Source organism: Pristiophorus japonicus, chromosome 12, assembly GCF_044704955.1.
Source record: "Pristiophorus japonicus isolate sPriJap1 chromosome 12, sPriJap1.hap1, whole genome shotgun sequence".
In the NCBI taxonomy this organism is placed as follows: Eukaryota; Metazoa; Chordata; class Chondrichthyes; family Pristiophoridae; genus Pristiophorus; species Pristiophorus japonicus.
Window position 1 is genome coordinate 120,535,393 of NC_091988.1, and position 14,092 is coordinate 120,549,484.

The 14,092-nt window shown below is 48.0% G+C and overlaps 1 protein-coding gene across 1 annotated transcript in view; it reads left to right on the forward strand.

Moving 5' to 3' along the window:
• The first annotated feature begins 385 nt into the window (after positions 1-385).
• Positions 386-14,092, forward strand: part of bmp7b (bone morphogenetic protein 7b) — a 177,327-nt gene continuing 163,620 nt past the window's right edge. The window contains exon 1 of the mRNA XM_070894979.1: positions 386-836. Coding sequence (XP_070751080.1) covers positions 443-836 — 394 coding nt within the window. The 5' untranslated portion in view covers positions 386-442. The remainder of the gene's footprint in view (positions 837-14,092) is intronic.

Consider the following 14,092-nt stretch of genomic DNA (forward strand, 5'->3'; position numbering starts at 1 on the left):
GCTTCACCCCTCACCTCTTCATCAACAAGCAGTTATATTCAAAAGCCCATCCCTCTCGCTTAATTACAGATGCCCTTAAGACATTCAGATAATTTTCTGTTGTTACTTTTGAGTTTAGACCAGAGAGTGCTCCTCCCACACAAGCAGCCTCCTGCTGGCTCCGTCTGCACCAGACAACCCGACAGACTTACATGCAAAGGGATCGCAACTCCTGTAGGTGAAGGAACTCTCCAGCTCTCTTGCTTAACTGTGGCAGCCAGTTCAGACAACATGGGTCCTGAACTACACCCTCACTCGGATAGCTTTGCACAGTGCCTGGGCAGCCTCGACTGAGCTGTAAAGAGGGGAAGGAGAGAGAGAGAGAGAGAGAGAGACAGAAAGAGAGAGAAGGTGACCATGTTTGTGTAGAGGAGTCACACAGCAGTCCAACCTGAGAGTAAGAATGAGCTTCCTGCTGTTAATTAAAAAACCTGTAGCAGGACTTCTCTGGAACTGCTTCTTGCTGCAGTCAGTTTTGGGGAACCTGACCACGGACAACGGCATCCATTCCAGTTTCATCCATGGGCGCCTAAAGAGCCAGGAGAGGCGGGAGATGCAGAGAGAAATCCTCTCGATCCTGGGTCTGCCTCACCGCCCCAGACCCCATTTACATGGCAAACACAACTCAGCGCCCATGTTCATGCTGGATCTCTACAACTCGATGCTGATGGAGGATGCGGGGGGTTTCTCGTACCCTTACCGGGCCCTCTTCACCACCCAGGGACCTCCGCTGGCCAGCCTGCACGACAGCACCTTCCTCAGCGACGCCGACATGGTCATGAGCTTTGTCAACCTGGGTGAGTCGACAACGTTCCTTTGATTTGCGACTCAGACAGGGCTGTGAGGGGGATCTAAATCTCCGATGGTGGGGATTTTTTTTTGCACGATCCTCTCAGCGCCGCACACTTAGCTCTAGGCGCTTGTGAAAGTTCTCGATAAAACTTTGTGTTTTGCCTGAGAATCCACTTCAGGTGGCAACCAAATTGTAAAAGTTTTAAGTGTCCCTTTTACTCATTTCCCAGCACAGGACGTTGCGTTAAAGATGGTTTCATTTATTTTGGAGCTGTGTTTCCCTGCCTCACTGTTTAATTAGTATTTCCTCGCTCCCCCTCGCTGCTTACTCTTTCGACCGTTCGGGAAGGTGGGCAGTGTACTTTACTGATGGGTCTTCCCGGTGCCCGCTCTCGAAGCAGCCACTGTAAGTTACTGCCAGGCTGTGCTGGGGATGTCAACTCCACCTCCCACTTGATTTTTTCCTCCCTGTAGCCCCAATCTTCCTTTTTCCGGAAAGCATTTAAATGTCGCTGGAAACAAAAGGAGCAGGAGGCAGCCTTGTGTTGGCACAACAGGGCTGCAGGAACATGCCAGTTCGACACAGTGTCCACACAAGGAGCTCCAAGAAAGAAAAGAGCGAGAATCATACAGACATAGATTGCATCTTTAAGATAATCAGCGAAAGGACCAGGGGCGATGACGTGATACTTTTTCACACATGTTGTTATGATCAGGAATGCACTGCCTGGTGGGAGCAGATTCAATAACTTTCAAAAAGGGAATTGGATAAACACTTGAAAAGGAGAAATTTGCAGGGCGATGGGGCAAGAGCGGATCGTGGGACTAATTGGACAGCTCCTTCAAAGAACCGGCACAGCAAGATGGGCTGAATGGCCTCCTTCTCTGCTGTACGATTCTCTGATTCTTTCTCAACCTTGAATCTAAAGAGTTAGATCTAAAGAGAATGAGGTGAACTGCTCTGGTAATAACTGTAGGGTTGCTTTTTATGCAGGTGCAGGGTTGCTGTTTATGCTGCCGTTTAAGGGTTAAAATTTAGTCTCACAGATAAATAATTTATTTGTAGGCAGAGGAATATTTGCTGGTGAAGTATTCGCTCTGCCCGTTGCTCTGCTGTGTGGAGCTGTTGAGTGTAAACCTCAATTGCTACAGTCACCCTCATATCCAACTGAGCAGCTGTTAATATTTCTGTTAACCCTTTGAACACTGCTGGAGTATTCCCTCTCTCTTCTGCCTTCCCCTCCCCCACACTCCTCTCCTGCGATACAGCTCTGTAGCCAATGAACACCCTCCTATACGTTGCCCATTCTTCACGTGTAGAGTTTAGGCAATGAGTGCTGACGCGGGGTGCAGACTTCACCGCTAAGCCAAGCTCTTGTTCTTAATCCAACCTTTACATGGGTATTCTTCCCAGGAGGGTTGTGTGGTGGTAATCAGGATTCTTTGCTCTTTCTAAAGCAGTAATGCTAACAGCAGTTGTAACCTCTCTAAACTGCTGCCTGGCTGAGATCAGCTAACTCCACTTCAGACCAGGGCCTGATCCTGCCCTTTGATTTAAACTTCTCTCCCCCCTGCTATCAGAACACTTCTGATATACTCGGCCCCAATATTTCACCTGATACAAATTTGGAATCACTTGGGATCGATGGAAATGAAAGTCAGGAGGTTTCCATAACGGACGGCTGATCCACAAGGCCAGTTTTACACCAGGTGACTATTTGAAAATCTGTCGCAGAATGTTACAGCGTTTTTCAATGAAGAACACGCCACATGTCCTGCAAGAGACATCCTTTATGTCAGTCACTGCTGAATTTCCCATCAGCTCCTCCGCTTCAGCCACTGTAACTTCAGCAGAAACTCAGTCCATGGTGTAAGTGGGGCACCCAGCGAGATTATAATGGAGCAGCACAAATAGCTGAGACACCTCATCCCCCCAAACATGCTTTTAGATTGCGGGAGTGATCTATATCTGTAGTTTCAGGACGTAATCTGTTTCTGTGGTCTCAGAGAGTGATCTATATCTGTAGTCTCGGGACGTGATCTATATCTGTAGTCGCGGGGAGTGATCTATATCTGTAGTCGCGGGGAGTGATCTATATCTGTAGTCGCGGGGAGTGATCTATATCTGCAGTCGCGGGGAGTGATCTATGACTGTAGTCTCGGGGAGTGAACTATGTATGCAGTCTCAGAGAATGAACTATGTCTGTAGTTGCGGGGAGTGATCTATATCTGTAGTCGCGGGGAGTGATCGATGTAGTCTCAGAGAATGAACTATGCCTGTAGTCTCGGGAGCGATCTATATCTGTAGTCGCGGGGAGTGAGCTATATCTGTAGTCGCGGGGAGTGATCTATGTAGTCTCGGAGAATGAACTATGCCTGTAGTCTCGGGAGTGATCTATATCTGTAGTCTCGGGACGTGATCTATATCTGTAGTCGCGGGGAGTGATCTATATCTGTAGTCGCGGGGAGTGATCTATATCTGTAGTCGCGGGGAGTGATCTATATCTGCAGTCGCGGGGAGTGATCTATGACTGTAGTCTCGGGGAGTGAACTATGTATGCAGTCTCAGAGAATGAACTATGTCTGTAGTTGCGGGGAGTGATCTATATCTGTAGTCGCGGGGAGTGATCTATGTAGTCTCGGAGAATGAACTATGCCTGTAGTCTCGGGAGTGATCTATATCTGTAGTCGCGGGGAGTGATCGATGTAGTCTCAGAGAATGATCTATGCCTGTAGTCTCGGGAGTGATCTATATCTGTAGTTGCGGGGAGTGATCGATGTAGTCTCGGAGAATGAACTATGTCTGTAGTTGCGGGGAGTGAGCTATATCTGTAGTTGCGGGGAGTGATCTATATCTGTAGTCTCGGGGAGTGATCTATATCTGTAGTCGCGGGGAGTGATCTATGTAGTCTCGGAGAATGAACTATGCCTGTAGTCTCGGGAGTGATGTATATCTGTAGTCGCGGGGAGTGATCGATATAGTCTCGGAGAATGAACTATGCCTGTAGTCTCGGGAGTGATGTATATCTGTAGTCGCGGGGAGTGATCTATATCTATAGTCTCGGAGAATGAACTATGTCTTTATTCTCGGGAGTGATCTACATCTGTAGTCGCGGGGAGTGATCTATATCTGTAGTCGCGGGGAGTGATCTACATCTGTAGTCGCGGGGAGTGATCTATATCTGTAGTCGCGGGGAGTGATCTATATCTGTAGTCGCGGGGAGTGATTTATGTAGTCTCGGAGAATGAACTATGTCTGTAGTTGTGGGGAGTGATCTATATCTGTAGTCGCTTGAAGTGATCTATGTAGTCTCGGAGAATGAACTATGTCTGTAGTTGCGGGGAGTGATCTATATCTGTAGTCGCGGGGAGTGATCTATATCTGTAGTCTCGGAGAATGAACTATGTCTGTAGTCTCGGGAGTGATGTATATCTGTAGTCGCGGGGAGTGATCTATATCTGTAGTCGCGGGGAGTGATCTATATCTGTAGTCTCGGAGAATGAACTATGTCTGTAGTCTCGGGAGTGATGTATATCTGTAGTTGCGGGGAGTGATCTATATCTGTAGTCGCGGGGAGTGATCTATATCTGTAGTCTCGGAGAATGAACTATGTCTGTAGTCTCGGGAGTGATGTATATCTGTAGTCGCGGGGAGTGATCGATGTAGTCTCGGAGAATGAACTATGTCTGTAGTTGCGGGGAGTGATCTGGAAGATCATGACGCTGCTACAACCATCATTGCAGAGTGTGTGCGTTCACCGCACTGAGTCCAGGATGACCAGCAAAAATCCACAAGAGCCATTACAAAACTGACCCTGGCTAATCTCTGGCCTCTTTTTTAAGTTGGGTGTTGATGGCAAGGCCGGCATGTGTTGCTACCCGACGCTCCTAACATTTAGCTTGCGTTGTCACCAGCTGTGTTCAATGCAGGGCAGAAGAACAGCACAAAAGCAGCTTAATATCATCACATATACAGTTCACAGAGTTCCAGCAGATGTAGCCCTCACCTTCTTTACCCAGGATCTTGTCCCAGGTTAATCCTTGGCCTGTGCCGAGCTAGCGGATCTCAGCTAAAGCAGATAGAGAGGTACGAGAACTGTTCCTGGGAGAACAAAGATCAACCAGGTTTGCCAGGGCCATTTCTGTTGCCTCTACCGCCCTCTACCAGGTTGTTTTGGTCGCACAGCAACCCTGATCCCTAGCCAGTGTTGACCGTGTGGGGTGAGGACCCCATTAGGCTGTGCTCTTTTCAAGAAAGAAAGTTAGAAATAAAGAAAGCTAGAAAAAAGAAAGTTCAAAATAAAGAAAGTTAGAAAGAAAGGAAACTTGGATTTCTATAGCAGCTTTCACGACCTCAGGACGTGCGAAAGCAGTGTACAGCCAATCAAGTACTCTTTGAAGTGCAGTGACTGTTGTAATGTAGGAAACACAGCAGCCAATTTGTGCACACTAGTGTTTTATATAGGTTGCTTTTGTACTCTATGTTTCTATTTATAAAGCCCAGAATCCCAATACGCTTTAAAGATTTGTGCACAATCACCCCCAGGTCTCTCTGTTCTTGCACCCTCTTTAAAATTGTACCATTTAGTGTGTATTGTCTCTCCTCATTCTTCCTCCCAAAATGTATCCCTTCACACTTCCTTGCTTTGAATTTCATCTGCCAGGCATCCGCCCATTTCACCAGCCTGCCGGAGTCCTCTTAAAGTCTAGTACTATCTTACTCACTGTTGACTACACTTCAAGTTTTGTGTCATCTGCAAATTTCAAAATTGTGCCCTGTACCCCCAAGTCCAAGTCATTGATGTGTATCAAAAACAGCAGTGGTCCTAGTATTAAACCCTGAGAAACACCATTGTATACCTCTCTCCAATCCGAAAAACAGCCATTCACCACAACTCTCTGTTTTCTATCTCTTAGCCAATGTTGTATCCATACTGCTACTGACCCTTTTATCCTATAGGCTTCAATTCAATTTAATTGATATAACCATTTATATACCGCCTCACGAAATTGCGCAGGTTGTCTCTGACGATTTGGCAAGTGCACCCAAACGACGTACTAGCATCATGACTGAATCACGTGCATGGCAATGGGTGGGCCAAAAACCCCAGGTCAGGTGCCAGTGTGCGGCACTCACCCAGCTACATGCCGACGCTAGCAAGGTGCAGCGTGAATTCAGCACGCAACTGCCTGTCACCAGGTGAGTGCCGCACACTTACTGCAGTTTTGTGTACTTGTGGTAGTCGGAAAACTTTATTTATATCGTGCCTTTCACAAACTCGGGATGTTATAGATGGAGTTAAGATACAGATCAGCCATGATCTCATTGAAGGGCAGAACAGGCTCTAGGGGCTGAATGGCCTACTCTATGTCCCAAAAGAAAACAAGACTTGTTGGCCACCAATCCCAACAAAACTGGCCAGTTAAGGTTGGGATTACCAATGGCTGCTCAGGGACTATATGTCAGGAGCTAGTAGAGAGGGATTAATATAAAAACAAAAGCTACACAGAAACCTCCTCCCAGTGCTTCCAGCTACTGAGCAATAAGGTCAATGCACTCATAAAGAGAGAATCTGACCTTCAGCACTCCTTTTGAAATGGGGGAGGAGTCTCTACTTTGAAAGAGGGTCTCACCATCAGGACAGACAAATCACCTGTCAGCAAGTCTTCCATTAGCACCTCAATTTGGAGCCTTTTTAAAGTACCAATTCCCATCTGGACCTATCATAAAAAGGAAAGCATCCTCCCTGAATAATGTTCTTTTGTTTTGCTCTGTCTGCACCTGTTGATTGATGTTTAAGTAGCGAGAAATTGTGTAATTTGATGGAAACTGCCTATCCAGTATCTCGACTCCACACCCAACCTCCCCTCCCCCTCCTCTACAGCGACATTCACTTCATGTTTTTCTTTTGTGAAGACAAATGCAAATGTAGGAGACACCAAAATCCTTCCCAGGAAGTAATTTCACACTTATGGCTTTGTAGGCAAAGTGCCTCCACTGGGAACTACATCACATCCGCCATTTTGATTCTCGGCATGGGAAGTCGAATTTGAATACAGGTGGGGCCTTCTGTAACACAGTGGTCAAGCTTTCAGAAGATGCGCCTCTTCAGCACCCAGTCATTACTATAAAGGCTGCTGAAAGGTTACCACCTGACCAATGCTGGCAGTCGGCTTCATGGGTGTTAGCCAATTCATTTTGTGATTTGTTCTCAGGATGTGGCAGTGCTTCCAAGACTGCATTCATTGCCCATGCCCGGTAACTCTGACAGCATAACAACTTGTATTTATATACCGCCTTTAACGTAGTAAAGTTTCCCAAGGCCCTTCACAGGAGTGTTATAAAACAAAAACATTTGATACCAAGCCACATAAGGAGATTTAGGGCAGAGTTAACCACATTGTAGTAGAGATCAGCTAACCTAGCACTCGGCCTACATGACTCAGTCCCACAATAGGCAGAAAAATTACCATCTGAGCCTTTAAGACACTAAATCACATTCATTTTTAAAATTCATTCTCGGGATATGTTTGTCGTTGGCAAGGTCGGCATTTATTGGCTTTTTCCTGTAGTGGTGAGCCTTCTTTGTAGCGTTTTGATACAACTGAGTGCCTTGCTAGGCCACTTCAGAGGGCAGTTCAGTGTTGGTGTGGGTCTGGAGTCACATTAGGATTGCCAACTGTGGTTGGACTATTTCAAGAGGTTTCATCACATGATCTCTCGCCCACTTCCCCGCCAATGGTCACCGACATATCCATCGTACCGCCTTCTCACGCCATTCAACACATTTCTTATTCATTCTTGGGATCTGGGCATCACAGGCAAGGCCAGAATTTATTACCCATCCTGGTTCCCCTGAGAAGGTGGCGATAAGTCTATGTATATATTTTTTATATATTTCTATATATATTATATAGCATGCCTATGCTAAACCGATATAAAACACTAGTTCGGCCCCAACTGGTGTATTGCGTCCAATTCTGGCACCACGCTTTAGGAAGGACGTGAAGGCTTTAGAGAGGGTACGTACAGAAGGGATTTACTCGAATGGTTCCAGGGATGAGGGATAGACTGGAGAGCTGGGGTTGTTCTCATTAGAGGACAGAAGGCTAAGAGGATATTTGATAGAGGTGTTCAAAATCACAAAGAGTTTAGATAGCGTGAATATAGAGAAACTGTATCCAATGGGTTGATAACCCCCAGAGGGCACAGATGTAAGGTGATTGGCAAAAAAGGCAGAGGCGACATGAGTGGAAACTTTTTTACACAATGAGTGGTTTGGATTTGGAATGCACTGCCTGATAGAGTGGTGGATAGAGTCAATTGTAGCCTTCAAAATGTAATGGGATAAATTCTTAAATGAGGAAAAATTGCAGGGATATTGGGAAGTGGGACTAACTGGATTGCTCTTCAAAAGAGCCGGCACAGACTCGATGGGCCCAATGGCCTCCTTCTGTGCTGTACTGTTCTATGATTCCTGCACCGCTACAGTTACAGCTACAGTTTGAAACAACTAAGTGGCTTGCGAGGCCACTTCAGAGGGGAGTTAAGAGTCAACCTGGTTGGTATGGGACTGGAGTCACATATATGCCAGACTGGGACGGCAGGTTTCCTTCCCTAAAAGGTATTAAAGTATGAGCAGGGCAGATTTAGCATCAAAGAGGTAATACACACTATAGAACCACTTCCATTTGAAAAACTCAGCTTTAACAAGGTTGGTCATATTTATTAATTTGGTACAGTACAGAACTTCACCCTGTCACGGACACTGAGTCCCGGCCACAGTCCTGTCTCTTCATTTTCAGGAGACGACCTTCTTGCTGGTTCCCCACAGGGTTTGGTGAATCTGACACTTGAAGCTGTAAAAGCTGCCCTGGGAGCCACGAGCTGAAGACACAGGCAGCTGCAACCTGTGATGTGTTAATAGTTTGGAACGTGCAAACCTGCATTCCAGCTCACTGCGGCTCTCACTGGAGCCCGGCCAAAGGTCAGTGTGGATATCCCACAGCCCCTCGCAAGCACCGCATCCAGCCCAGCACACAGCCAGCTGGGCTGCTTTAACATAAAAGGTTCAAATGCTTTTAGCTGCTCATTACATTCTCTTGTTCCGAAGCTCAGGCTCCGGCTGATTCAGGGCACACTCTCTCCGTACCGTGCTTCGGAAGGTGTGCAAAACCGGTGCCACAATCCTGCATTTGATCTGGTGCCCATGTGCCAACCTGAAACAATGGACAGGACAGTCTCTCAGTTTCCCCCCGTCGTCAAAGAGGCGGGGGGGCAGTGAGCTTTACCAGCGTTATAATGTCAGTTAACAGGAAGAGAAGAGTTTACTGAGAAACAACACAGCAGCATTTCTGTGTACGGTATACAACACACCACATGTTACTGGCTTCTGCGTATATTATAAAAAAGCACTGGCCTGGAATTTCCTTGTGATTGACACCTTTATAACAAGTGCTACAGCCGCTGCTGCTCTAGTGGGTGATACATGGAAGTTTCCTGTGCATGCTAATTTGAATACCCATTGGTGTAAAACTAGTGTAAAAGCAGCTGAACCAGTAGGAAGCAGCCTTTTAATTGCACTGTCCAGTCTGCAGTATTCAGCAGAACACTGAGGGCCAAAAGGTCCAATGCTTGGCTCGTCATCACTCTCTCTAATCGCTTCACTGCTTGTCCAACCAATATTTTTATTACACTTCTACAGAATTATAAATATTCAAATGCCAGCCGTGCCCAGAGGCCAGCGGGGCCAGGCATCAAGCCAGAGGAGAAGAATGAACAGCTTCACTCATTCAGGTCTCCATGGCCACCTGGGTGTGAGTGTCACCAAGTTACCCAGAATGATCACTCATGGTACCTAGGGGGAGGTGACACTAACACTGAGTGCTAACTGCTTCACCCTCCAGGTCTGCCAAACGGTGCTAAAAATTCCACAACCACAACAGGGCAAGCAAGGTAACACATTGGGAACCACCTCCCTTTCCTTCTTTGCCATCCTGGGCACCAGCACATCCTTCACCCTCTTAGTCTTCATCTATCTTTCGGATGAGATGTTAAACTGACTGCCCTTTTAGCTGGAAGTAAAAGATCTCACGGCACTATTCGAAGAGCAGGAGAGTTCTCCCAGTGTCCAGGTCAACATCATTAAAGCAGATTATCTAGTCATTTATCTCATTGCTCTTTGTGTGAGCTTACTGTGCAAATTGGCTGCCACATTCCCTACATTGCAACAATGACTACACTTCAAAAGTGCTTCATTGGTTGCAAAGTGCTTAGGGATGTCCTGAGGTAGTGAAAGGCGATATAGGAATGCAAGTCACTTTCACAACTAACCCTCAGAGGTTAAAGGCCTCGCCAACTGCCCATCCTACAATGTGGCTACAGTTTCCCTACACGACCCTAAAACCCCTTCTTCCACTTTTAACACCCTTCACACCATTAATTCATCTCTCCTACGCCACCTGCCGCCCACTCCTTTACTGCCAGCCTCACCTTCATTTACAGATCTCTTTGCGAGAGGAATTGGTGCAGACAGCCCGCCAGAGGCACATTACCACCTTGAACCCTCTCCGAGGTCGAGGTCAGGCAGCTCCTGGGGAGGCGCAAGGTCAGTGGCATTGTGTTTAAAACAATCTGTCATGTATTCAACCAGCATTGTAACCCATGTATAATCTGACCTAAGTTGTACACTGTGAGAACACTGACCACTAGGTGGTGAACGTGTGGGAGACACTCCGAACCTGGACTTTCAGATATAAAAGGGGAAGCTCCACCCACTTCCTGCACTTGAGTGCTAAGGAATAAAGGACAGGTCACAGACTGACCTTCTCTCAAGCATGGCCTCATGTGCATTTATACTGGATAGTAAGGACATATCAATGGCAACGAGAAACTGGGATTTAAACCACGCGAGCATGGCCACTAGCAGAACAGACGAAAGGTACTGTGTTAAGGAATGGTTGGGACAGAGATTCAACATTGTTAAAGCAGCACACAGTTCTCCAGGCAGACAAGGGCAATCGGTAGTCGAACCCAGAGGGGGAGTTCGACAGAGACAATGGCAAGCTGAACGGAGATTCACGACATTGCAGGGGACAATGCGGCCAGTAATGGGGCCATCAACACCTGTTAATGGCGCACTCAAGGTCAATCACAGGGGCAATCACAGGGACGATCGACTGGCAAGGGACCTTTTGTTTCCAACAGCAGCTCATGTTGGAGGCGTGGAGGCACACACTCAGCCGGAGTTTGCAGAGATGAGCAAAATACCTGCAGAAATTGCAGAAATGAACGCTGGGGGAAATCGCTGGAAGCTGAAGTTCAGCGAGTTCATGTGGAGCACATATACAGTTCATACACCAGGACGCCACCGATAATGATGAAAGTGCTCCTCAATGGCATCTCAGTATCAATGGAGTTAGACACGGGGGCCAGCCAGTCCCTGATGGGTATCAAACAGTTCAAAATGTTGTGGGCGTCCAAGGCCAGGAGGCCAAAATTATCGCCGATTGACGCACAGCTACGGACATACACAAAGGAGATCATTCCGGTGCTAGGCAGCGCCACGGTAGTCGTGACCCACAAAGATTCGGAGAACAGGTTGCCACTCTGGGTTGTCCCAGGGGACGGTCCCGCACTACTGGGGAGGAGTTGGCTTGCTGTCATGAACTGGAAATGGGGCGATGTCAATGCAATTTCCTCTGTGGAGCAAGTATCATGCTCACAGATCCTGGACAAATTTGACTCATTATTTCAACCCGGCATTGGCACTTTCATGGGGGCGAAGGTAGTGACTCACATAAACCCGGATGCCAGGCCAGTACACCACAAGGCCAGAGCGGTGCCGTACGTGATGCGGGAAAAGATAGAAGGCGAATTGGACCGCCTGCTGAGGGAAGGCATCATCTCGCCAGTCAAATTCAGTGACTGGGCGAGCCCGATTGTGCCGGTGCTCAAGGCGGATGGGTCGGTCAGGATATGTGGTGATTACAAGGCCACCATCAATCGGGTGTCACTCCAAGACCAGTACCCGCTACCAAGAGCGGAGGACCTCTTTGCGATGCTATCCGGTGGCAAACTTTTTTCAAAATTGGACCTGACCTCAGCTTACATGACCCAGGAGCTGGCGAGTGAGTTGAAGAAGCTGACCACCATCACGACATACAAGGGGTTGTTTGAGTACAACAGATGTCCGTTCGGGATTCGCTCGGTCGCCGCGATCTTCTAACGAAACATGGAAAGCCTCCTCAAGTCGATTCCAGGGATGGTGGTTTTTCAGGACGGCATCCTCATCACGGGTTACGATACTGAAGAACACCTCCACAACCTGGAGGAGGTGCTACGCAGACTGGACCGGGTAGGGCTGCGACTGAAAAAGGCGAAGTGCGTCTTCCTAGCTCCAGAGGTAGAATTCCGGGGGATGAGGGTTGCAGCAGACAGGATCAGCCCTACTGCGTCCAAGACGGAAGCGATCCAGAGAGCACCCAGACCCCGTAACACAACGGAGCTGCGTTCGTTCCTGGGGCTCCTGAACTATTTTGGTAACTTTCTTCCCAAATTGAGCATGCTGCTAGAGCAGCTACACGTGCTCCTACACAAAGGTCGCGAATGGGTCTGGGGGGACAGCCAGGAAAGAGCTTTTAATAGAGCACGCAATTTGTTATGTTCCAACAATCTGTTAATGCTATATGCCCCATGTAAGAAACTTGTGTTAACGTGCGATGCGTCGTCCTATGGTGTCGGGTGTGTGTTGCAGCATGTCAATGCCAAGGGTCAGTTACAGCCGGTAGCTTATGCCTCCAGAAGTCTGTCCCAGGCAGAAAGGGGCTACGGGATGATAGAAAAGGAGGCACTTGCATGTATATATGAGGTAAAGAAAATTCACCAGTACCTGTTTGGCAGGAAATTTGAGCTGGAGACAGATCACAAGCCCCTAACGTCCCTTTTGGCCGACAACAAGGGCATAAATGCAAACGCATCGGCCCGCATACAGAGGTGGGCACTTACGTTAGCTGCCTATGACTACACAATTCGGCACAGATTAAAGTCTGGACAAATAGAGACCCGCTATTGTCTCTAGTCAAGAAATTTGTCCTGAATGGGGACTGGGTAGCCACGTACAGGGCATGCCCTGAGGAATTTAAACCATTTCACAGGCGCAGGGATGAACTCTCGATTCAGGCCGATTGCCGACTGTGGGGAAACCGTGTAGTCATGCCCCAGATGTGCAGAGAGGTGTTCATCAGAGAACTCCACAATGAGCACCCGGGCATTGTCATGATGAAGGCAATTGCCAGGTCACACGTTTGGTGGCCAGGGATAGACACAGACCTGGAACTTTGTGTTTGCAGGTGCAACATGTGTGCCCAGCTAGGCAATGCGCCCAGGGAAGCCTCCCTGAGCCTCTGGTCCTGGCCCGCCAAGCCTTGGTCACGCATCCATGTGGACTACGCAGGTCCTTTCATGGGAAAAATGTACTCCAAATGGATCGAGTGTGACATTTTAAATTCAAGCACATCCTCTGCCACGGTAGAAAGTCTACGGGCAATGTTCGCCACCCACGGTCTACCGGACATCTTGGTCAGCGACAATGGCCCGTGCTTCACAAGCACTGAATTCCAGGACTTCATGGCAGGCAATGGAATTAACCATGTCAGAATGGCACCGTTCAAGCCAGCCTCAAACGGCCAGGTAGAACGAGCAGTGCAGATAATCAAACAGGGGATGCTCAGAATCCAAGGAGGTTCCCTACAAAACCGCTTATCACGCCTCCTGTTGGACTATAGATCCCGACAACACTCGCTCTCAGGGGTTTCTCCCGCAGAGCTGCTAATGAAAAGGATGCTCAAAACCTGATTATCCATTATACACCCCACCATGAAAGAAATTGTCGCGAGCAGGCGCCAGTCACAATATGACTACCATGACAGGAATGCGAGGGCGCGATGTATTGATGTAAATGACCCTGTTTTTGTCCTCAACCACGCTGCAGGACCCAAATGGCTCGCAGGCACTGTGATTGCCAAAGAGGGAAATAGGATTCTGGTAGTTAAACTTACCAATGGATAAATCTGCCGCAAACATGTGGATCAAACAAAAAGGAGGTTCAGCAACCCCATAGAAGAAGCAGAGGAAGAACATGATGTAGAGTTCACTCCACCACAGGTGACCGAACACCGGAACCAAAGGGAGGAGAGGCCAGTCACTGTGGGCAGTCCGGACAGGCCTGAGGCACCGCAAACAGCAGACACTCAGGCCAGC